The sequence below is a fragment of the Pelobates fuscus genome, chromosome 1, assembly GCF_036172605.1.
Source record: "Pelobates fuscus isolate aPelFus1 chromosome 1, aPelFus1.pri, whole genome shotgun sequence".
Taxonomy (NCBI): Eukaryota; Metazoa; Chordata; class Amphibia; order Anura; family Pelobatidae; genus Pelobates; species Pelobates fuscus.
Genome location: NC_086317.1, coordinates 271,831,082 through 271,854,325, shown reverse-complemented (window position 1 = coordinate 271,854,325; position 23,244 = coordinate 271,831,082). Strand labels below are relative to the sequence as shown.

The 23,244-nt window shown below is 41.0% G+C and overlaps 1 protein-coding gene and 1 pseudogene across 1 annotated transcript in view; one reads left to right on the top strand and one right to left on the bottom strand.

Moving 5' to 3' along the window:
* Positions 1-23,244, bottom strand: part of LOC134612877 (S-adenosyl-L-methionine-dependent tRNA 4-demethylwyosine synthase TYW1-like) — a 216,586-nt gene that overhangs the window by 107,411 nt on the left and 85,931 nt on the right. The window contains exons 11-12 of the mRNA XM_063457335.1: positions 20,940-21,049; positions 9,469-9,646 (exon numbers count right to left, since the gene is read on the bottom strand). Coding sequence (XP_063313405.1) covers positions 9,469-9,646; positions 20,940-21,049 — 288 coding nt within the window. The remainder of the gene's footprint in view (positions 1-9,468; positions 9,647-20,939; positions 21,050-23,244) is intronic.
* On the top strand, positions 5,672-6,786 carry LOC134593719 (ras suppressor protein 1-like; annotated as a pseudogene).

Genomic DNA, 23,244 nt, shown 5'->3' with positions numbered 1-23,244 from the left:
AGAGCCTGGGGCAGGGGAGAAGCAGGGAGAGCCTGGGGCAGGGGAGAAGCAGGGAGAGCCTGGGGCAGGGGAGAAGCAGGGAGAGCCTGGGGCAGGGGAGAAGCAGGGAGAGCCTGGGGCAGGGGAGAAGCAGGGAGAGCCTGGGGCAGGGGAGAAGCAGGGAGAGCCTGGGGCAGGGGAGAAGCAGGGAGAGCCTGGGGCAGGGGAGAAGCAGGGAGAGCCTGGGGCAGGGGAGAAGCAGGGAGAGCCTGGGGCAGGGGAGAAGCAGGGAGAGCCTGGGGCAGGGGAGAAGCAGGGAGAGCCTGGGGCAGGGGAGAAGCAGGGAGAGCCTGGGGCAGGGGAGAAGCAGGGAGAGCCTGGGGCAGGGGAGAAGCAGGGAGAGCCTGGGGCAGGGGAGAAGCAGGGAGAGCCTGGGGCAGGGGAGAAGCAGGGAGAGCCTGGGGCAGGGGAGAAGCAGGGAGAGCCTGGGGCAGGGGAGAAGCAGGGAGAGCCTGGGGCAGGGAGAGCCTGGGGCAGGGGAGAAGCAGGGAGAGCCTGGGGCAGGGGAGAAGCAGGGAGAGCCTGGGGCAGGGGAGAAGCAGGGAGAGCCTGGGGCAGGGGAGAAGCAGGGAGAGCCTGGGGCAGGGGAGAAGCAGGGAGAGCCTGGGGCAGAGGAGAAGCAGGGAGAGCCTGGGGCAGAGGAGAAGCAGGGAGAGCCTGGGGCAGAGGAGAAGCAGGGAGAGCCTGGGGCAGAGGAGAAGCAGGGAGAGCCTGGGGCAGGGGAGAAGCAGGGAGAGCCTGGGGCAGGGGAGAAGCAGGGAGAGCCTGGGGCAGGGGAGAAGCAGGGAGAGCCTGGGGCAGGGGAGAAGCAGGGAGAGCCTGGGGCAGAGGAGAAGCAGGGAGAGCCTGGGGCAGGGGAGAAGCAGGGAGAGCCTGGGGCAGGGGAGAAGCAGGGAGAGCCTGGGGCAGGGGAGAAGCAGGGAGAGCCTGGGGCAGGGGAGAAGCAGGGAGAGCCTGGGGCAGGGGAGAAGCAGGGAGAGCCTGGGGCAGGGGAGAAGCAGGGAGAGCCTGGGGCAGGGGAGAAGCAGGGAGAGCCTGGGGCAGGGGAGAAGCAGGGAGAGCCTGGGGCAGGGGAGAAGCAGGAAGAGCCTGGGGCAGGGGAGAAGCAGGGAGAGCCTGGGGCAGAGGAGAAGCAGGGAGAGCCTGGGGCAGAGGAGAAGCAGGGAGAGCCTGGGGCAGAGGAGAAGCAGGGAGAGCCTGGGGCAGAGGAGAAGCAGGGAGAGCCTGGGGCAGAGGAGAAGCAGGGAGAGCCTGGGGCAGAGGAGAAGCAGGGAGAGCCTGGGACAGAGGAGAAGCAGGGAGAGCCTGGGACAGAGGAGAAGCAGGGAGAGCCTGGGACAGAGGAGAAGCAGGGGGAGCCTGGGACAGAGGAGAAGCAGGGGGAGCCTGGGACAGAGGAGAAGCAGGGGGAGCCTGGGACAGAGGAGAAGCAGGGAGTGCCTGGGGCAGAGGAGAAGCAGAGACTACTTGGGGCAGATGAGAAGCAGGGACTACTTGGGGCAGATGAGAAGCAGGGACTACTTGGGGCAGATGAGAAGCAGGGACTACTTGGGGCAGAGGAGAAGCAGGGACTACTTGGGGCAGAGGAGAAGCAGGAATTGCCAGGGGCAAAGGAGAAGCAGGAATTTCCAGGGGCAAATGAGAAGCAGGAATTGCCAGGGGCAAAGGAGAAGCAGGAATTGCCAGGGGCAAAGGAGAAGCAGGAATTGCCAGGGGCAAAGGAGAAGCAGGAATTGCCAGGGGCAAAGGAGAAGCAGGAATTGCCAGGGGCAAAGGAGAAGCAGGAACTGCCAGGGGCAAAGGAGAAGCAGGAACTGCCAGGGGCAGAGGAGAAGCAGGAACTGCCAGGGGCAGAGGAGAAGCAGGAACTGCCAGGGGCAGAGGAGAAGCAGGAACTGCCAGGGGCAGAGGAGAAGCAGGAACTGCCAGGGGCAGAGGAGAAGCAGGAACTGCCAGGGGCAGAGGAGAAGCAGGAACTGCCAGGGGCAGAGGAGAAGCAGGAACTGCCAGGGGCAGAGGAGAAGCAGGAACTGCCAGGGGCAGAGGAGAAGCAGGAACTGCCAGGGGCAGAGGAGAAGCAGGAACTGCCAGGGGCAGAGGAGAAGCAGGAACTGCCAGGGGCAGAGGAGAAGCAGGAACTGCCAGGGGCAGAGGAGAAGCAGGAACTGCCAGGGGCAGAGGAGAAGCAGGAACTGCCAGGGGCAGAGGAGAAGCAGGGAGAGCCAGGGGCAGAAAAACAGGAGGATCTAGGGCAGAGAAAAAAGCATATACATTTGAAATTACAGCAACTATTTTAATAACAAACATTTTGCTAATAGGGGGAACAATTTATGGAAATGAGCTGCCAAGGGGTACTCAAGTGAAATAAAGGTTGGGAACCACTGCTGTAGAGAAATACATAGTTGTAGAATTACTTGGAAAAAAAAGACACTGGTTAAATGGACATGTCCTACCATGATTCAGTAAAAGTGAACTACTGAGGCATAAGGCAAAATTCCCTGGTGTCTGAGAGTGGATCATTTAGTATGTGGGTAGAGGAAGGTTAGCATTGCTGCTTAAGGCAAACAGTAGGAGGTTAAACAGGAAAACAGGTAAGCTAGACAAAGAATGAAAACTATAGGCCTTTTATGTCCCCAGTGTATAGTAAAGCTAAGAATTTGTGTCTTGTGCCAAGAATGTTGTGGGAGTTCTATAGTAGTAAAGTCTGAGGTGTTTTGTTCTGTAGAATAGGCTTAGCATGCAGGTCTTGAGTGAATGTAAGCTTGATAGAGCACAGTAAAATAAATGTAAACAACTTAATATATGAGGCTTTTAAAGCCATATACATTAAAGTGCACAAATTAGGGTAAAGAAAATTAGTATAAATAAACAGTGAGTGCCATAAGACAACAAAATGTATTACGGTGTGCTGTTCCCATATTTCTTTTTTATGTTATAAGGTTTTCCTTTTTTTTTTGTGCAACACTCCTACCCCAAAACAACTAAAGTACATTTAAGTTAAGGGTACCAGGAGTGTCTGGACACAGTCTTAAATGGTTTTGCACCTGATGTTGGGGATCCAGAGCTCTCCTGGCTTCGACATGTCTCGCTTCCACAGTGAGGAAGGATTAGCCAGGTGTACAAGGCTTTAACAAGGCAGTTGAAAACATTGCAATTCTACAGAAAGCACACTGTTATGAAGTGCCTCTAGTGGCTGTAAAACTCTGCTATTTCTATCAGATGGTCTCAAAGAGACTGATTGGTGAAGTGCAGCGTTTTGTCCCACATGCACACTAGCCACCCAATGCTTTCCTATGGTAGTATCTGCTAGATCTATTAGCATTTCAAAAGAAACACCCATGAGGTCTTCTTTTTGGGCTACTGTTGGTTCCAATGTCATCTTAAACTCAAGCTGTTACGCTTTCACAGTGAGAGGCACTGACAGATATAAAAGTTATAAAATGAAACATGAAAAATAAATGAAAAGTCTCTGCTGGGTCCACCCAGGAGCAGGAGGGGACAGAGGTTAAAACGCATGTGTTTACCATTACAGTTCTTTCAGGTGTTTAACCCCTTAACACCGCAGCCAAATGTACAAGTTGTGAACGAAACAAAACGTAAACAAAACCTGGCATTTGCACTATATGTCTGTCCAACCGTAATTCACCTCTTTCATATTAAATGCACCCCCCTTATTATATATCATTTTATTCAGGGGAAACAGGGCTTTCATTTAATATCAAATATTTAGCTATGAAACATAATTTAATATGAAAAAAATGGGAGAAAATAATTTATTTTTTTCGTTCTACATGACATTTTAACTGTCAATGTCATAATACTGTTTGCTTTTACTGCAATAAAATACACATATTTGTATTCAGCAAAGTCTCACGTGTAAAACAGTACCCCCTATGTACAGGTTTTATGGTGGTTTGGGAAGTTACAGGGTCAAATATAGCGTGTTACATTTGAAATTGAAATTCGCCAGATTGGTTACGTTGCCTTTGAGACTGTATAGTAGCCCAGGAAATAAATTTACACCCATAATGGCATACCATTTGCAATAGTAGACGACCCAAGGTATTGCAAATAAGCGATGTCCAGTCTTTTTTAGTAGCCATTTGGTCACAAACACTGGCCAAAGTTAGCGTTTGTATTTGTTTGTGTGTGAAAAATGCAAAAAACGCCAATTTTGGCCAGTGTTTGTGACTAAGTGGCTACTAAAAAAGACTGGACATACCCCATTTGCAATACCTTTGGTTGTCTACTATTGCAAATGGTATGCCATCATAGGGGTAATTTTCATTCTTGGGCTACCATAGGGTCATAAAGGCAATGTAAGCAATCTGGCGAATTTTAATGTGAAAAAAATTAAACACAAGCCTTATATTTGACGCTGTAATTTTTGAAAACACCATAAAACCTGTACATGAGGGGTACTGTTGTACTCAGGAGACTTCGCTGAACACAAATATTTGTGTTTCAAAACAGTAAAAAGTATTGCAGCAATAATATCGTCCCTGTAAGTGCTGTTTGTGCGTGAAAAATGCAAAAAACGTCACTTTTACTGGCGATATCATGGTTGTAATACATTTTACTTTTTTGAAACACTAATATTTGTGTTCAGCGAAGTCTCCCGAGTAAAACAGTACCCCCCATGTACAGGTTTTATGGTGTCTTGGAAAGTTATAGGGTTAAATATAGTGCTAGCAAATTAAATTCCCTATACTTTCGGCATGGGTGGTCAGGCAGGTCCCGCTAATTGTAATTAATTAGGATACCTAATTATGTAAAATTATTACATAAATATATGTGTAGAATTAATATATGTATATATATATACATATGTGTATATATATATATATATATATTTTTTTTTTAATATTTTTATTTATATATAGGTATATATATATAGTGATATATACGTATATATTTATGTATATAGATATATATATTATTTCGTTATAAGTGTATTTTGATATAAATATATATATATTAATATCAGAATACAGTTAGAACGAAATAAAACACATCTATATATTTTTTAATATTTTATTTTTAATTATTTTTTTTATTTAATTTTTTTACGTATTTACATATTAATTTTTTTTATATTATTTATAAATATATATATATATAACAATAATTATATATATATTTAATCAGTATCAGTCTACGTGTAATTTGATATTAATATATATATATAATTATATATATATTAATATTAAAATACACCTAGACGGTGTATGTGTATATATGTGTATATATATACTTAGATCATATATATATTTGATTTTCAGCCAGCAGGGGGACCAACTGTCATTACAGTTGGTCCCCCTGCTGGCAATGCAGCAGGCAGCTATACCGGCCATGTGATTGTGAGGTCCTCGCAAGGACCTCACTCTCACATGGCCGGGAGGGCTCCTGGAGGGCGGACGTGCCGCGGGGGGCTCCCTGGGAGTCCCCCGAACCGCGATCGCCGGCGTGGGACCGCCAGCGACCGGGTAAATTACTAAAAACCGGAGGGCGTACTATTACGTCCGGCGGCGTTTAGAGCCGCTTTTAAAAGGACGTAATAGTACGCCCTCCGGTCTTAAGGGGTTAAAGGGTTAAGGTGGAGTGTCAATAAGTTGAAGGCTTGGAAATCAAAATGTTGAAATCATTGAAGAAGATAGTGTAGGACAGCAGGGAGAAAAATGTGACCGATATGGACACGTGTGAGAGATGCATCCCTAATATGCTGAATGTCTTAAGGTTGTTCACCTTGTCCCATATCACTCAACTGATTCTCAGCCACAACAAGCTGATGCCGTCCCGCCAAACATTGCTGATTTGAAGAATCTAGAAGTTCACAACGGTTTCAACAACCAGATTGAAGAACTGCCAACACAGATTAGCAGCCTGCAAAAAACACCTTAATTTGGCCATTAACAGGTTGAACACATTGCCTGCTCTTGATTTGAAGTTCTTTATTTGACGAACAACAATTTAAACAAGAGTTCTTTAACTGGACGTTCTTCTATCTAACCACCCTGCATGCTGTCTAAATAAGAATTTTGAAACCCTGCTGCCAGATATTGGGAAACTCACAACGTTGCAGATCATCAGTCTTAGGAATAATGATCTTGTATTGTTACCTAAAGAGATGAGTGAACTGAAACACCTTAAAGGGACACTGTAGGCACCCAGACCATTTCAGCTCACTGAAGTGGTCTGGGTGCAATGCCCCATCACCCTTAACCCTGAGCAGGTAATTATTGTAGTTTTTAATAAACTGCAACAATTACCTGCTATGGTTAACTCCTCCTCTAGTGGCTGTCTACCAGAGGGACTTCCGGGCTGGAAAGCGACTTTAGATCGCCTAAATGATGCTGGATGTCCAAGTTTGTTTTCCTGGCACTAAAGTTTCCCTTTAAAGAACTTCACACCCAAGGAAATAGATTAACTGTTCTGCCCCCGGAAATAGGAGATTTGAATTTCGTTGGACAAGAGCAGGTATTTAAAGTGGAGAACAATCCCTGGGTGACACCCATTGCTGATCAGTTCCAACAGGGAGTGTCTCACGTTTCTGAATATATCCATTCAAAGATCTACAAAAATCTTTATGGAAGACACATGCAAGCCAACCCTGAGCCTCCAAAGGTGAACAACAAGTCCAAGAAGAAGATTAGCCACAAACCACTCGCAGCCAAGAACAAGTAGATCATCGATAGGTGCTGAGCCTGAAATATGGCTAATTGTTTCTATTTATTTCCTGAAATACATTGTATACTTTATTAATTTTTTTTTAATTTTTAAAATTGTACATTATTAAAAAAATGTAAAGGAGGGATACAGAAATCAAAAAGGAGAGGACAGTAATATTTTTCACAATACACAGCATTTAGTTTTCAATTAGAAAGGCAAATGTCATCTATTGGAGGGCTTACATATTTGATTACATGACTGTAAATCATTTTGAGGGTATTTTGGGAGGGAGGGGAGTTGTTTCATTAAATTACTGGACAAAGATATGTATCTGGACATTTGCTCTATATTCTGCTTCCGGAAAGTTGGCTTGGCAGTGCTCTTCCAGTGGAGAGTGATGAGCGAGAATATGTGATGCTAAAGCTCTGATGTTACAGGGAGAATCCTCCGGGAACAAGAGCCATATTGTGGTTTGTATTGTTTTGGGGATTGAGAAGGTACACAATCTATATAGGACATTGAAAACTTGGGACCAAAAGGCCTGTATTTATGGACACCCCCACCAGATGTGTGTGAATGTACCTGTTCCAGAGCTGCATCCCCAGCAGGAAGCCAAAGGGTTTGAGAATATTTTTGCTAAGCTTTCGGTTATGAGGTACCATCTCTACACATGTTTGCAGTTTTTCTCAATATGATTATAACGTTCAGTAATACCTTTCAGGGCATTCACTGCACATATCCACTCTAATGCATCAATCTTGATGCAAATTTCTCTTTCAGATTTTATCATATATGGGTATGTTTCGAGACTGTGGTAGTCTTGAATTAGGTGGTAACAAAGTGACAAGACGTTTGATTTAGTTTGGCAGACCCACAGATTTGCAGAGCTTTAATGTATATGTTTGAGTCCTGTTTTTCTGATTGGTACATTTTAATTACATAAACATAAACAAACAAACAAACTTTTAGGGTGTTGTGTTTGCTTTATTTTATTGCAGCTCTATATTGTTAACACACACTTTTTTTTTTTCATTCTATATTACCTGTGACGAGACCAATCTCGCCACATTGCATTGGAGGAGCCTGGTTGCCCGCCTGCTGCCGTTGGACCAGACTTTAAAAGAGCTTATTCGTGCCTTTTCTGCCGGGGTGTTCGGTAGATTTTATCTACCGAACAAACTAACGATTGCACGACCACCTGGGAGCTGGAGTGTGCCGCCAATTGACCACCCTGAAGCTGCGGTTAACCGCAGCTTAATTAACGAAGGCAGGGTGGTCTTTGTTCGTCGACCGAACACGTGGCGGCTGCCATTTTACAAGTCCCGTACGGCCAGCGGTGTTCGGAACCTAAACTATGGAACTATAAACGGACACTTAATTGCACGAACACCGCTGAGCCGTCCGTCTCCTGGTTCCTATTCGTGGGGATGTAGCCGAACAGTCGTTCATTCGGTATTTTGTTTCATGTGAATTTGTGGTAACCCAGATAGCTATGCCATGGAGCCTATTTGTGTGATTAAAGACTTTGGCTCCATGGCGATTAAACTGTATTCGTGTGGTCTGAGTGCCATTCACCTAATAATGTGCACTCAGACCTGAGCTATCTGGGGATATGTGACATGTCTATGTTTAATATATAAAAAGTAACTTTATGTATTTTAAAGCATATTACTGTATTTGGGTCCCCACGTGTGTAATGGAGTTTTGCCTTTGTCCTGGGAGATAATTGAATTACTTCTCCAATTATCTCCAGGGCAGAAGGGAGGAAGCCAGGATGCATTGTGGGGATGTTTTGCTTCTGTGAGTCTGTAATGTGATACATGTCTGTCTGTGTTACAGTCTTCCATTTGGCCCCCTAGGGGAGTGTCCACCAGGTGGGAGACCTGCATAAATACAGGGGCAGGTAGCCCTCAATAAACAGACGACTGCTTGACCCTCAACACGGCAACACGGAGCCTTGTCTCGTTCTTGGGTGGATTTACTGTATGCTGATAGGGACTGACTGCCAGGAGTGTAAGCCGCTTGGGAGCTTTTCCTGTTTGTCTGCTAGCAGCTATTTGTGAGGTTCCAGTTCGGGAGTTTGGAGTGCTACCTTATTCCCTTGTATGCAGTTCGGGAGTTTGGTGCATTCACTTATATCCAATTGGTGAGTTTTGGTGCTTTTACAGTAGCTGTGCCTGTCTGTGAAAAGGGGATTATCGCCTAAAAGGATTTTAACCCCTTGTCTGCTGAAACGGTCCGTTACATTACCAATCTTCAAGTATTTTTTAAAAGGAAAGGCTACATTCAGGAACATTTCCATTTTTCGTCACTCATAAAATTCTACATGATAAATAAATAAATGCATTTTGTCACCTGAGAAAAAAAAGAATCAAAACGATGGTTTTGTACGTAAGGTTTTGAGTAAAGCGCACCATGTATGTATGCTGCAACCTGTGGCTTTTGTCGATAACTATATCTGTAGGTCAGTCTCCTAAACACAAAATTCATAGTCAATTTGCATTTTTTTTTTTACACTGCACATAATTAGAACGGTGTAGATACAGATACTATGTCCTCCCTGTTGACTCATTATTTTCCATGTAAACATCTACGGAAACAAAGCATAAAATGTGATCAACTTCAGTTCTTAGCAGAATGCAAGGTGATGCATAACCACATGATTTGTTAGCAACACATGTACAAGAGGAATGTAATTTAAATACACAATTTTGCATTTTTAAATTTATCTACACAATAAAAAATACATTGGTCTCTTACCGTATTTCATCTGGGAACTGTGCATTTGTAACTAGGAAACTCGATATTTGTCTGTGGTGTAGTAATCTGAGAAAGCGGTTGATCTCTGGATACATGATTGGTTCGCCTACCAAAGACAGTGCACAGTGTTTGACAGCCATTCCTTCTTCAAATCGATCAGGTTTCACTCCAGGTACACCTAAAAATAAAAATAGGCAACATGGTTCACCAATGTGTCTCTTCTGCCATGCATGGACATCATGAACGTACAGTACAATGGCAACGACCTCTTCTCTTAACTTTGAGGACTATTCTTTTGACTTTGCCATATTTATAACATGCAGTCAAATGTGACACTCAACAAACCCCTAGACAAACCCCTAGACAAACCCCTAGACAAACCCCAGGTGTTCCAGCTCAAGCACACCTGGTGCAACTAATGAAACCCTTGATTAGTTGCATCTGGTGTGCTTGAGCTAACATCTGTTTTGCATATTTGTACTGTTCTAGGCAATTCTATTCAGGGGTTGAATAATTTTGAGACTGGAGAATTCATTAGAAGTTGCATTTTTAGTTGAATTTGGGGAAATCACTTAAAGCATTTGTTATGTTGAGCTATATTTTAATTGCTTTTGTTTGATTTGTTCATCGCAAACAACTGAAAGTCTGTAAATATTGACAAACCTGATTTTCAATGGGGGTTGAATTATTTTCATTGCAACTGTAGGGCCAGCAACAGTTGCAAGAGTGAACTATGAGCCTCTAGTGGTCAACTGAGTAACAGCAGCTAGAGATATTACAAGAGAACAACGTATACATAGAAACATAGAATGTGACGGCAGATAAGAACCATTCGGCCCATCTAGTCTGCCCAATTTTCTAAATACTTTCATTAGTCTCTGGCCTTATCTTATAGTTAGGATAGCCTTATGCCTATCCCACGCATGCTTAAACTCCTTTACTGTGTTAACCTCTACCACTTCAGCTGGAAGGCTATTCCATGCATCCACTACCCTCTCAGTAAAGTAATACTCCCTGATATTATTTTTAAACCTTTGTCCCTCTAATTTAAGACTATGTCCTCTTGTTGTGGTAGTTTTTCTTCTTTTAAATATAGTCTCCTCCTTTACTGTGTTGATTCCCTTTATGTATTTAAATGTTTCTATCATATCCCCCCGGTCTCGTCTTTCCTCCAAGCTATACATGTTAAGATCCTTTAACCTTTCCTGGTAAGTTTTATCCTGCAATCAATGAACCAGTTTAGTAGCCCTTCTCTGAACTCTAAGGTATCAATATCCTTCTGAAGATACGGTCTCCAGTACTGCGTACAATACTCCAAGTGAGGTCTCACCAGTGTTCTGTACAATGGCATGAGCACTTCCCTCTTTCTACTGCTAATACCTCTCCCTATACAACCAAGCATTCTGATAGCATTTCCTGCTGCTCTATTACATTGTCTGCCTACCTTTAAGTCATCAGAAATAATCACCCCTAAATCCCTTACCTCAGATCAAATATTCTGTACTCTGCCCTTGGGTTTTTACATCCAAGATGCATTATCTTGCACTTATCCACATTAAATGTCAGTTGCCACAACTCTGACCATTTTTCTAGTTTACCCAAATCATTAGCCATGTGGCTTATCCCTCCTGGAACATCAACCCTGTTACACATAGTATCATCAGCAAAAAGACATACCTTACCATCAAGACCTTCTGCAATATCCCTAATAAAAATATTAAAGAGAATGGGTCCAAGTACAAATCCCTGAGGTACCTCAATGGTGACAAGCCCAAGCTTCGAATATACTCCATTAACTACAACCCTCTGTTGCCTGTCACTCAGCCACTGCCTCACCCATTCAACAATATTGGAATCCAAACTTAAAGATTGCAGTTTATTGATAAGCCTTCTATGTGCAACAGTGTCAAAAGCCTTACTGAAATCTAGGTAAGCAATGTCTACTGCACCACCCTGATCTATATTTTTAGTTACCCAATCAAAAAAATCAATAAGATTAGTTTGGCATGATCTCCCTGAAGTAAACCCATGTTGTCTCTGATCTTGAAATCCATGTGTTTTTAGATGTTCAACAATCCTATCCTTTAACATGGTTTCCATCACTTTCCCCACTACTGAAGTAAGGCTTATCCTACAGTGTCCCGACTCCTCCCTATTACCTTTCTTGTGAATGGGCACAACATTCGCCAACTTCCAATCTTCTGGGACTACTCCTGTTATCAATGATTGGTTAAATAAATCTGTTAATGGTTTTGCTAGTACACCACTAAGCTCTTTTAATAACTTTGGGTGTATTCCATCAGGTCCCATTGACTTATTTGTCTTTGCTTTCGACACTTGAAATAGAACATCTTCCTCTGTAAACTCACATGTAACAATGATTCACTTGTACTTTTTCTTAACTGAGGCCCCTTTCCTTCATTTTCATCTGTAAATACTGAACAAAAATATTAATTGAGGCAGTCAGCTAGACCTTTATCCTCTTCTACATACCTCACTTCTTTTGTTTTTAATCTAACTAATCCTTGTTTTACTTTTCTTTTCTCATTTATGTATCTAAAAAAAGTTTTGTCCCCCTTTTTTACTGACCGTGCTATTTTCTCTTCTGTGTGTGATTTGGAAGCGCTTTTAACTTGCTTAGCCTCTTTCTGCCTAATCTTGTAGATCCTTCTGTCTTTTATAATTACTAAATGCGAACTTTTTGTTTTTTTTACTATTTGGGCCACATCTGCGGAGTACCACAGTGGTTTCTTGAATTTTTTGCTTTTACTGACAAGCTTAATGCAATTTTCTGTTGCCTTCAGTAGTGCAACTTTATACACTACTTATCTCTGAAAATGAATGTTTACATTGAAAAAAAGACTACAGGGACATGCTAAAAAACACCAAAAACACTACACGCTTTTTTTGGTTGTGCTGACTGTAGTGTTCCTTTAAGAGTCAAACTATTTTTTAACACCTCTCTGGGTACCTGTACTATGGCTCACCTTTTCACAGATATCACCAAGTTCCTATATCTCCAAAATGTATATCAATTCCACCCTTTGGTTTATTTAAAGCAATAGCTGTCTTGGTGTAATTTAGTCAGTGTCTTGGTCTCTGCTCTCTATTAAATGTGGGCTGCTGTCAGCTTGCACACCCATCAACAAGTCAAATAATATATGTCTACAGATATCATACACATACAAAACAATCTCACTATCAAATTATTAATTTCCCTAATTTTCAGCCATTGAATAAGCAGCCGTAAGGGAATACATTTTAGGGATTGTTAAAAACATACTGCTAGAGTACCTCACCCTACATCAGTCTACTCCTGTCTCATCTCTCACAACGTCCTCTCATTATCTTCTCCAACACATTATTCGCCCTTACTCTACAGCTAACATTTGTCAGAATGTATCCTAGCTCGGCTTGCAATTTTTCTTCCATGCTGGATGCTTTGCATATTACCTTTTGTGTAAATGTGAGCTATTCTCCATACACGTTAAGCCCTCACATCATCTCTGGTTATTGAACATCTACATTTAATTCTATGTATTCTTTCACCCTTCTTACAGTGCTGTTGGCATATTAAAAATTACATATATACACATATACATACATAAATGAATATACAAACATACATACACAAAAACAAACCAACCAACTAGTGGACCAATACAACTATGTAAAAGAATGCAATTGCCATTACACACCTAATAAATTCTTTAACAAAAACTAATGCAATTTTAGAGGTTTTATGTACATGTATGCACATATAGCAGTGTTCTTTTAAATCCATATGAACTACCAGGGTTCTATTCTAGACAAAGGATATTTCAATAAAAGCTCTTTAGGATTGGAAAGAGATATAAACTCAGGTAGCCTTTTGTTCTCCACTCATTAAATTTGAAAACATCGAGCCCATGTTGAAAGAAATCCTGAAATTACTCTTCTGTTCTTGGAAACAGATGGGACAGAGGTGTTTGATTTTCAGAAAGAACGTTCAGATTGTAGTCACTTCATTCTTGTCAAAGAATGACAAAAACAAGGCAGAAGGGTGGGAAAAAAATTACAAGAAGTTCAAATCAATTATGGTCCTCTGCGGCCATCCCAGATTACTCAGTCAATAGAAAGCTGCTTATCAGAAGCACTAATGTGGGCTTTCCTGACAATTATTAATAGAAATATAATAGACCACTTCATCCCATGGGATAGGAACTTGGAAGTAGTGTATCCAATTTCACAAACCAGTGAAATGACAGATCACATAACTGTTGATTCATATTGCAGAACAGAAAATATTGCAGATTTATTGTAACCGGTCTGATCTGATAACTGCTTGAACTCTAAAAATAGCAGTTTTTTTTTTTAATTAGTTAAAAAGAAATATAATTTTGTATTGCACAGAGAATAAAGCAAATTATGCATATTGAAAAATACAAATGTAATTTATTTATCTGTTAAAAGATGAAAACTGGGAAACCCTAAACCCACATGGGTCATTAGTTTATGCGGGGAAGGGAGAGAAAAAATAACCACTAAATAAAACTACTGATAGTGCTTATCTGTGAAGGACACCTGGATATTTCTGTAAAAGAAATGAAGGGATATACTGAAAATTATGAGAAAGAACACATGACCCGGGGAAAAAAAAAATTGGAGAAAGGATTAAAACAAAAGGTCAGGTCATAGATGTTTAACCCCTTAAGGACCAAACTTCTGGAATAAAAGGGAATCATGACATGTCACACATGTCATGTGTCCTTAAGGGGTTAAAGAAGCATTAAATCATAATGCAGTATGCATTAACTTCAATTGATTGACGAACCACCCCATGTTACAATGTATAAGGATTTTTAGTTTGAATAGTAAGAGTTTAGATATACTAAAACCAGAACTCTGATCTATACATAATCTGCCTGTCAGTTCAATGGCTGCATCATTTTCCTATTCTGCAGTTATAGGTGTGCCTAGGCATACTCTAATCTAATGAAGGGCCAGAGTGACCCTTTTCTAGGTCTCTTGGGGCACTGTGTTAGCTTGATGTATTTTTGTAGAAAATCTCAGTATACTATTTTATACTACTAAAACAAAAAAAAGAAAAAGAAAAAAATTGTGTGAAAGACGCATGTGATTTTTTTTTTTTTTTTTTTAACTTAGCATTTTTCATAAGTAGTAAGTTTAAATAGTAATTTTGTCTGGGTGCACACTAATGCAATATGCAACACATGCCTTAGGCTCACTGTTCAATAAAAGTGAATTAATGTGAAATACAAGTGCCATTATTTTCAGGTTAGGTAAAGTTATACTCCTAGTCAGCAGATGCAGTCTTTAAAGGAGCTCTATACGCGCCCAAACAACTTTGGATTAATGAAGTAGCTTTAGTGTATAGATCATGCCCCTGCAATCTCACTGCGCAATTCTCTGCCATTTCAGAGTTAAAACATTTTGTTTATGTAGCCCTAGTAATACCTCCCCCTAAACCTACAGTCTCCCTACACACATTCCTGATTAAACTTAAATTAGCAAAATCAGAGAAAAAACTACTAAAGTAAAAGACACTGTGCTGCAACATCTGATTGAAAATGAAACCATTACAGGCTGTGTGTCACCACTACCGGATGTGTGGCTAGGGCTACATGAATAGTAACAAAAGTAATTTAAGTCCTAAATGGTAGAGAACTGGAGAGTGAGACTACAGGGACATTATATATACACCAAAGCTACTTCATTAAGCTTAAAGGACCACTATAGGCACCCAGACCACTTCAGCTCAATTAAATGGTCTGGGTGCCAGGTCCATCTGGGGTTAACCCTGCAGCTGTAAACATAGCAGTTTCAGAGAAACTGCTATGTTTACATTAGGGTTAATCCAGCCTCTAGTGGCTGTCTCATTGACAGCCGCTAAAGGCGCTTCCGCGCTTCTTACAGCAGAAATGCTTTCCTATGGGCTGATTGAATGTGCACACGGCTCTTGCCACGCATGCGTATTCGGATGACGTCGGAAGATGGAGGAGAGTCCCCATCACCGAGGGAGCCCGGCGCTGGAGAAAGGCAAGTGTTTAACCCCTTAACCCCGGTGGGAGGGGGGACATTAACACTATAGTGCCAGGAAAACAAGTTTGTTTTCCTGGCACTATAGTGGTCCTTTAAGTAGAATTGGTAATAAGCATATTCCCTGGGAAAAAAAGAGAACTTCATTGTCTTTCAGGATCAACTCATGTCAGTAACAGGTCACATGCTGAATCAAGAAAGATTTAGCATGTTAGGAGCCTGTATTTTCTGCAATTTGTCTGTATTTTTGACAATTTTGGGTGAATAAAAAATTGTTAAAAAAATTAATAATCACGGTCAAAAGTAACAAATAGCTGCTGCTCTGAAGTGTAACTCATACCACTGACATGATGACATCACCAAAACCTCTTAATGACATTACTTCAAAATAATACCAGCTTCATCACTTTGTACTGTGACAGACAGATTAATTTAGGAGAGTGAGGCATAGTGACTAAGGTGTATTTAAAATGATGGCTAGTTTAGTATGTTTCAAAATGCAATTTAATATGTAGGGTTTTTTTGGGAGTATCTTTTTGTGCGAGAGGTCTGAAGCCGTCCCTGATCTCTGTGTGGCATAAATACTCCGAGCACCATGAGGACATCACACTCTTTTCTACCAGCATCATCAGTCAGGCTGAAAGTATAGCCTTGAAGAGGTCGCTAATGCTTGAGCAAACAGAGACAGCCAACACCCTTGCAGACCATGGGTGGCCTTTATCTTATATGAGATATGAGAAAGTATTCCCTGGCTTGCACTTTATAGGTTAATAGATGTTGCATCCCTGATATGAAGTAGTTCTTAAATGGACACTAAAATAACCAGAACAACTACAGCTAATTGTAGTTGTTCAAGTCAGTATAGTATTGGAAAGCATAGGACTGCCTGAGATCGTAAAGTTTGATGATCTCCAACAAGGAGGCTGAGTGGAGTCTGAGCCAGCCGTAAGGAATTCCTTGCGACACTGGAATAAAAGGGGAGTAAAATCACCCTTTACTTTCCTGACAGGTAGGGGGGGTGGGACCTAAACTATGTTTTCACAATTATATTGACAGGAATACATGTTTGTATTCCTGTCACTATATTATTCTATCAAGTTCAGAGATAGTGTGCTCATATTTCTGTAAATTTCAGCTGTAGTAATCTAAAATAAAGCTATTTTGCAGAAAAATTTTTTTTTTTTTATTTAGAATCAATTTTTCCATAATGTGTGGGCTTATTTGAAAACTTCAAGGGACACATGGAGGGGAGGGAGGGTGTTGGAAACAGAAAGAGGAGAGAGATTGAGGGTATGGGACACCTTGAGGGGAGAGGGGAGAGGGGAGAAAGGGAGAAATGGGACACATGGAGGGGAGGGGGAGAGAGGGAGGGTATGGGACACATGAAAGTGAGGGGTAGGAGGGAGAAAGGGTATGGGATACATGGAAGGAAGGGTAGGAGGGAGAAAGGGTATGGGATACATGGAAGGAAGGGTAGGAGGGAGAAAGGGTATGGGATACATGGAAGGAAGGGTAGGAGGGAGAAAGGGTATGGGATACATGGAAGGAAGGGTAGGAGGGAGAAAGGGTATGGGATACATGGAAGGAAGGGTAGGAGGGAGAAAGGGTATGGGATACATGGAAGGAAGGGTAGGAGGGAGAAAGGGTATGGGATACATGGAAGGAAGGGTAGGAGGGAGAAAGGGTATGGGATACATGGAAGGGAGGGGGAGAGAGGGCAGAATGGGACACAGGGAGGGGAGGGGGGATAGAGGGAGGGCGTAAGAAACAGGGAGGGGAGAATGAGAAATGGGACACATGGAGGGGCTGAGTGTATTCTAGTTACGCCTCTGTGCAGTGATGATTCAGGGAGTGAAAGAAAAATGAGTCTACAAACTGTGCACAGCTATCTTTTTTATTTATTTTTATTAATGTATTTTATTATTATTTTTAAATACACACATTGTCATTGACAAGATTTGATTTTACTTTTCCTTTTTCTAAAAGGATTAAACTGCAATTGTCAGTTTTCTTATTATTTAAACAAATATATGCTAAAACATATTTAGTGCTCCCAGTAACTTCACTAGCAGTGAGACTTTCACATAAATGTTAACAGTCCACAGAGGGGAAATAAACACATAATATACTCTTGATTTCAATGTCACTCAAATAAAAAATAAATGATGTTTTGAATGCCCATTTTAGATTTTTTTATAGAAATGTAAGAAAAACTACTTTTGGAATTATTTACTGTTGTAATGAAAAATGGCTTTTAATCCCCCCCCCCCAAAAAACAACAACTGATTTGTTCTTTTGTTAATAACTAAAACAGAGAGTAACTAACAGGGTTGAATATCAAGAAGCATCACTGTATATCAATTCAACTCTGCAAACTCACTCCACTGTCTCCCAGTATCATCAAGAAAAAAATGTACACTCTACGCCGATTCAAAAAGCTCCACAGGATGGTTGAGGCTCCCTCAGCTAGATCTCTTCATTCTCCCACCTTGATTTTTATTCTCCTTTCAGTCTCTAGTCTTTAATATATCCTAAATAAATCTATTAAATAAATATAAAATATATCTAACTTGCTCAGTTCTTTACGATTTATTTCAGAGTATTTATCTAGCATTTCATATTATAGATAATGTGTACTTATTTTTTTATCCTGCAAAAATAAAAAAGCATCCTTTGTTCTCTAGGTCTTTCATCTCTGCCCTATTGCAAGATATTCAGACTTCACTCTAGTGCCAATGTCTTCACCTAAATTTTCTTTCCACAACTTAAAATACTTTTTCTAAACTGAGCCATTTACCTGTAAATCAGGGCTGTCCAAACCTTAGGTAATCAAGGGTCTCATTAAAAAACAGAATATTTCCGAGGGACACATGCAAAGTTATAAATACATTGCATACCTTATGGTTACAGATTGCAACTATCAGTTTATTTTAATCTGAGCTCTACGGAGTTCTGCTTTGTTTACCAAAGTTGCTACATCAATTTGATATTTGTAGTTGCTAATTACAGTAAATTTGCAAGTAACTCATCTGTTATCAAAGGTCTGTGTTTTGATTTAATAAATTTCATCGTTAAAAAAGTGGTTTCACAAAGATAAGTTCACCCAAGTATCAAACACATCTTCAGGCCTAAAGTCCCTCAATTTCGGGTACCCCTCTATTCATAATAACTAAAATAAATGCTCTCAAACTGCGTGTTAAACGTCAGCCAGTGTGCGTACAAATACGAAGCAAGGCGATCACGAACCAATATGCAAGCGTGAGCGATCATGCAAGGAACACCAAACTGCTTTGCATTCTACACTAGGCATTACAGTCAGTATTCTTATGCGGGCCAGACAGTTGCTATTTACAGGTAATACTCGAAAAATTTGAATATCGTGCAAAAGTTAATTTATTTCAGTAATGCAACATAAAAGGGGAGACTAATATATGACAGACAAATTACATGCAAAGCAAGATAGTTCAAGCCGTGATTTGTCATAAGTGCGATGATTATGGCTTACAGCTCATGGAAACCCCAAATCCACAATCTCAGTAAATTAGAATATTGTGAAAACATGCAATATTCTAGGTTCACAGTGTCCCACTCTAATCAGCTAAGTAAGCCATAACACCTGCAAAGGGTTTCTGAGCCTTTAAATTGTCTCTCAGTCTGGTTCAGTAGGAATCACAATCATGGGGAAGACTGCTGACCTGACAGTTGTGCAGAAAACCATAATTGACACCCTCCATAACTGTGCACAGCCATCTTTTTTATTTATTTTGTTTTAATGTATTTTTTTTTTTTTTTTTTTTTAAATGCACACATTGTCATTGACCAGATTTGATTTTCCTTTTCCTTTTTCTAAAAGGATTAAACTGCAATTGTCATTTTCCTCATTATTTAAAAAAATATATGCTAAAAGATATTTAGTGGACTGAGGCTGGAGTGCATCAAGGAGGGAAAGCCTCAAAAGGTAATTGCGAAGGAAGTTGGATGTTCCCAAAGTGCTGTATCAAAGCACATTAATAGAAAGTTATGTGGAAGGGAAAAGTGTGGAAGAAAAAGGTGCACAAGCAGCAGGGATGACCACAGCCTGGAGAGGATTGTCAAGAAAAGGCCATTCAAAAATGTTGGGGACTTTCACAAGGAGTGGACTGGGGGTTAAGTCAGTGCATCAAGAGCCACCACACACATACGGATCCAGGACATGGGCTTCAGATGTCGTATTCCTCTTGTCAAGCCGCTCCTGAACAACAAACAATGTCAGAAGCGTCTTACCTGGGTTAAAGAAAAACAGACCTGGTCTGTTGCTCAGTGGTCCAAAGTCCTCTTTTCTGATGAGAGCAACTTTTGCATCTCATTTGGAAACCAAGGACCCAGAGTCTGGAGGAAGAATGGAGAGGCTCACACTGCAAGATGCTTGAAGTCCAGTGTGAGGTTTCCACAGTCTGTGTTGATTTGGGGAGCCATGTCATCGGCTGGTGTTGGTCCACTGTGCTTCATTAAGTCCAGGGTCAACTCAGCCATCTACCAGGAGATTTTGGAGCACTTCATGCTTCTTTCCGTAGACGAGTTTTATGGGGATGCGGACTTCATTTCCAGCAGGACTTGTTCAATGACCTGGGATTACTGTGCATGATTGGCCAGTAAACTCTATGGAGCATTGCCAAGAGAAAGATGAGAGACATGAGACCAAACAATGCGGAAGAGCTGAAGGCCGCTATTGAAGCATCCTGGTCTTCCATAACACCTCAGCAGTGCCAAAGGCATGCTACGCCGCACTGAGGCAGTAATTGCTGCAAAAGGGGCCCAAACCAAGTACTGAGTCCATATGCATGCGTATACTTTTCAGAGGTCCGATATTGTTCTATGTACACTCCTTGTTTTATTGATTGCATGTAATATTCTAATTTACTGAAATTGTGGATTTGGGGTTTTCATGAGCTGTAAACCATAATCATCGCACTTATGACAAATGACTGCTTGAACCATCTTGCTTTGCATGTAATGCATCTATCTCATATATCAATTTCCCCTTTTACGTTGCATTACTGAAATAAATGAACTTTTGCACAATATTCTAATTTATTCGAGTATCACCTGTAGATAGCTGAAAGGTTCAGCGCTATGCTCCGCTACATTCAGGTTCAGCTCTGCTTGCATGCTTATGTTTTCAGAATGATATTCAACTTTTTTTGGATTATTTTTTCACATAAATCAGTGGCATAACCATTAAATTCAGAATTGAATTGCAAGGAACTTTATTTTGACGAAGAGCTTAAAACAAATTTTTGCCATTGAGCGAATATCTTTAGCATTATGTTTGCAGACGATATTAGTGGAGCTATGATAATAATAATTTTCAGGTTGTTAAAATATATAATTAGGTTTAGAATATACAAATCATGCTCCCCTATTTTAAATTAAAAGCCATTTAAATGTTGTACCTCTGAATTGTTTAATCATATTTTGGTGGTTTTCAATGGCTGCTTCCAAGATCATTTCAGGTTGGTCCATTTTCCACCTCCATTCTGTTCCCACAGGATTGGTATGATGCCTGTGAAATAAATTTAACATTTATGTTCTATCGTAATATGGAATTTTTGCATAACAGACAATTGAAAAGGCATAATCCTGAAATAAGAAAAATTGCTGTTTGTAATTGCTGTTCTTTCTTTAAAACTAACTGGATTAAAAGGGTAATAATTGCTTGTGTACCAAATATATTTATTCAAACACACATAATAATCCATTGTTTAGATTTCTTTCTTGCTTTTTAGATTCAGGGCCCCTCCCCCGCTTCAAATAAAAAATAAAGTTATTTGTCACGTTTCGAAGGTTACCAAAACAAAAATTTGTAGTGTGCCCCACCACCAAAAAGGAAAAGATTGTAATAAAGAAAGGGAAGTGGGGGAATGAGTTCTTCTGAAGCCTGACACTCTTCTAGTGATTTCACTCTCTTCTCTTTAAGATAAAGGATGTCTCAGTGGACATGGCTGAGAGGAGGACTTGGACAGCATAAGAGGTGGCTTGCTATGTATGCCGATGACAAATTGCTATGTATGCCACTACGCACAAATTAGCCTTGAACAACAGGCTGTCTAATACATTTCTCAAGGTGGAGTTATGTGCACTTTCTCCATATGTTAAGCATTTCAAACTGAAACGTTACACGTTTGAGATACTCTTTAATCATGCGCCAGTCTCGCCGCTGCCACCTCTCCACCCCTCACTGAGATCAGGAAGGATGATGGCTGCCAATTCAACACTTCTCAGTAGACAAACACTGGGGGGCCTACTGTGCATGTGTAGCATCTCCTCATCCCAAAGCATCTCTAACTTGTGCATCTGTATCTACATGCAGATGCCAAATGTTAGCACTGCAATTTGAAGCACCTTTAGTGCTTGTCTGAGTCTCAAAAGATTTTCTTTGGGACAAATATGAACACTGCCTTCACACACAAAAAAAGCAGAGTAGACACTGCAGGGAAATTCGCTCTGCACCAAAACTACATTAGGCTGTAGTGGTTCTGGTGCCCAGAGCGTCCTTTTCATATAACATTTTATTAATCAGTTATTAGTTTCGAAGGAAAATCACTGTGTAAGTAAAACACTACATTGCATATGAGCAAAACTCTCAAAACGTCAGTCTGTTTGCCTAATTGCAGATAACAGGATTATTAAAAACAAATGATAAGCTATTACTGCCTCAAACAAACAGCCCATTATTTTAGAATGAGATCCTGGTCAATATCATTTTTTTAAATCAACAAATGTGTATTATTCTGTAACTATGCTGAAGTGAGCAATGAAATACAGATGAAAGATGGAATCAGAGCACAATGAGACATTCTTCTGGTTTAAGCATCCCTCCCACTACTAATCAATGTGTTCTCCTGGTGAACTATTGGCATTCTTATAAGATTTCCATCATGTCTTTCTAGTGAACCCACAGCATTGTCATGAGTTGTGAGGCTTATTTTACAGCAACTAGTAAAGGGTTGTTTCAGCAAGTGTTAGATTCAGCAGCACTCATAGTTTGTTACTTGAAGTATGCCCTGTGGCTGCTGTCAGCTCTGTAGGCAGCTAACTGGCACCTCATTATTTATAGGGGCACGGCTTCTCAATATCAAGACGTAATAAACATTTACACTCAGTGGTGGAAACAGACAGATTTAAAGAAACAGATCATTACTAAAGGGAAGAAGGGAGGAATTTGGTTATAACTGGAATTAAAGAGCATGAAGAGTAATGTATATAGAAGTCACAGTACAATGTTGCTTATTCTCAAGTGTAAACCAGATATTGATAAAGCTATCAAGATGAAATTCAAATTTAAGGTCATAATAGCCAGGTATGCTTCCAATTTAGCTACTTTGGCCTAAAATTTTACTTTCACTTTGTTAATAAACTTGAAAATGCCATAAAGAAAATAGTGTTACTGCTACCATAAGGGAGTGATTTTATCCAGCTTTAAGCAAACAAGACTGATCACCTATAATTGAAAGTAGGGATCGACCGATTATCGGTTTTACCGATATAATCGGCCGATATTCGTTATTTTCGGCAATATCGGTATCGGCCAATATAGCTACCGATATTGCCGATAATACCTCCTAGGACCGCCAGGCTCATTACAAGCCCGGCGATCCTGGGGGGGCCGGCAGCAAGCACTGACTTACCCTCCCAGCAGCTCCTGCAGCTCCATGTCTAAATCTCGCGAGACCCGCGGCTGCAGAGCGTTGCCACGGG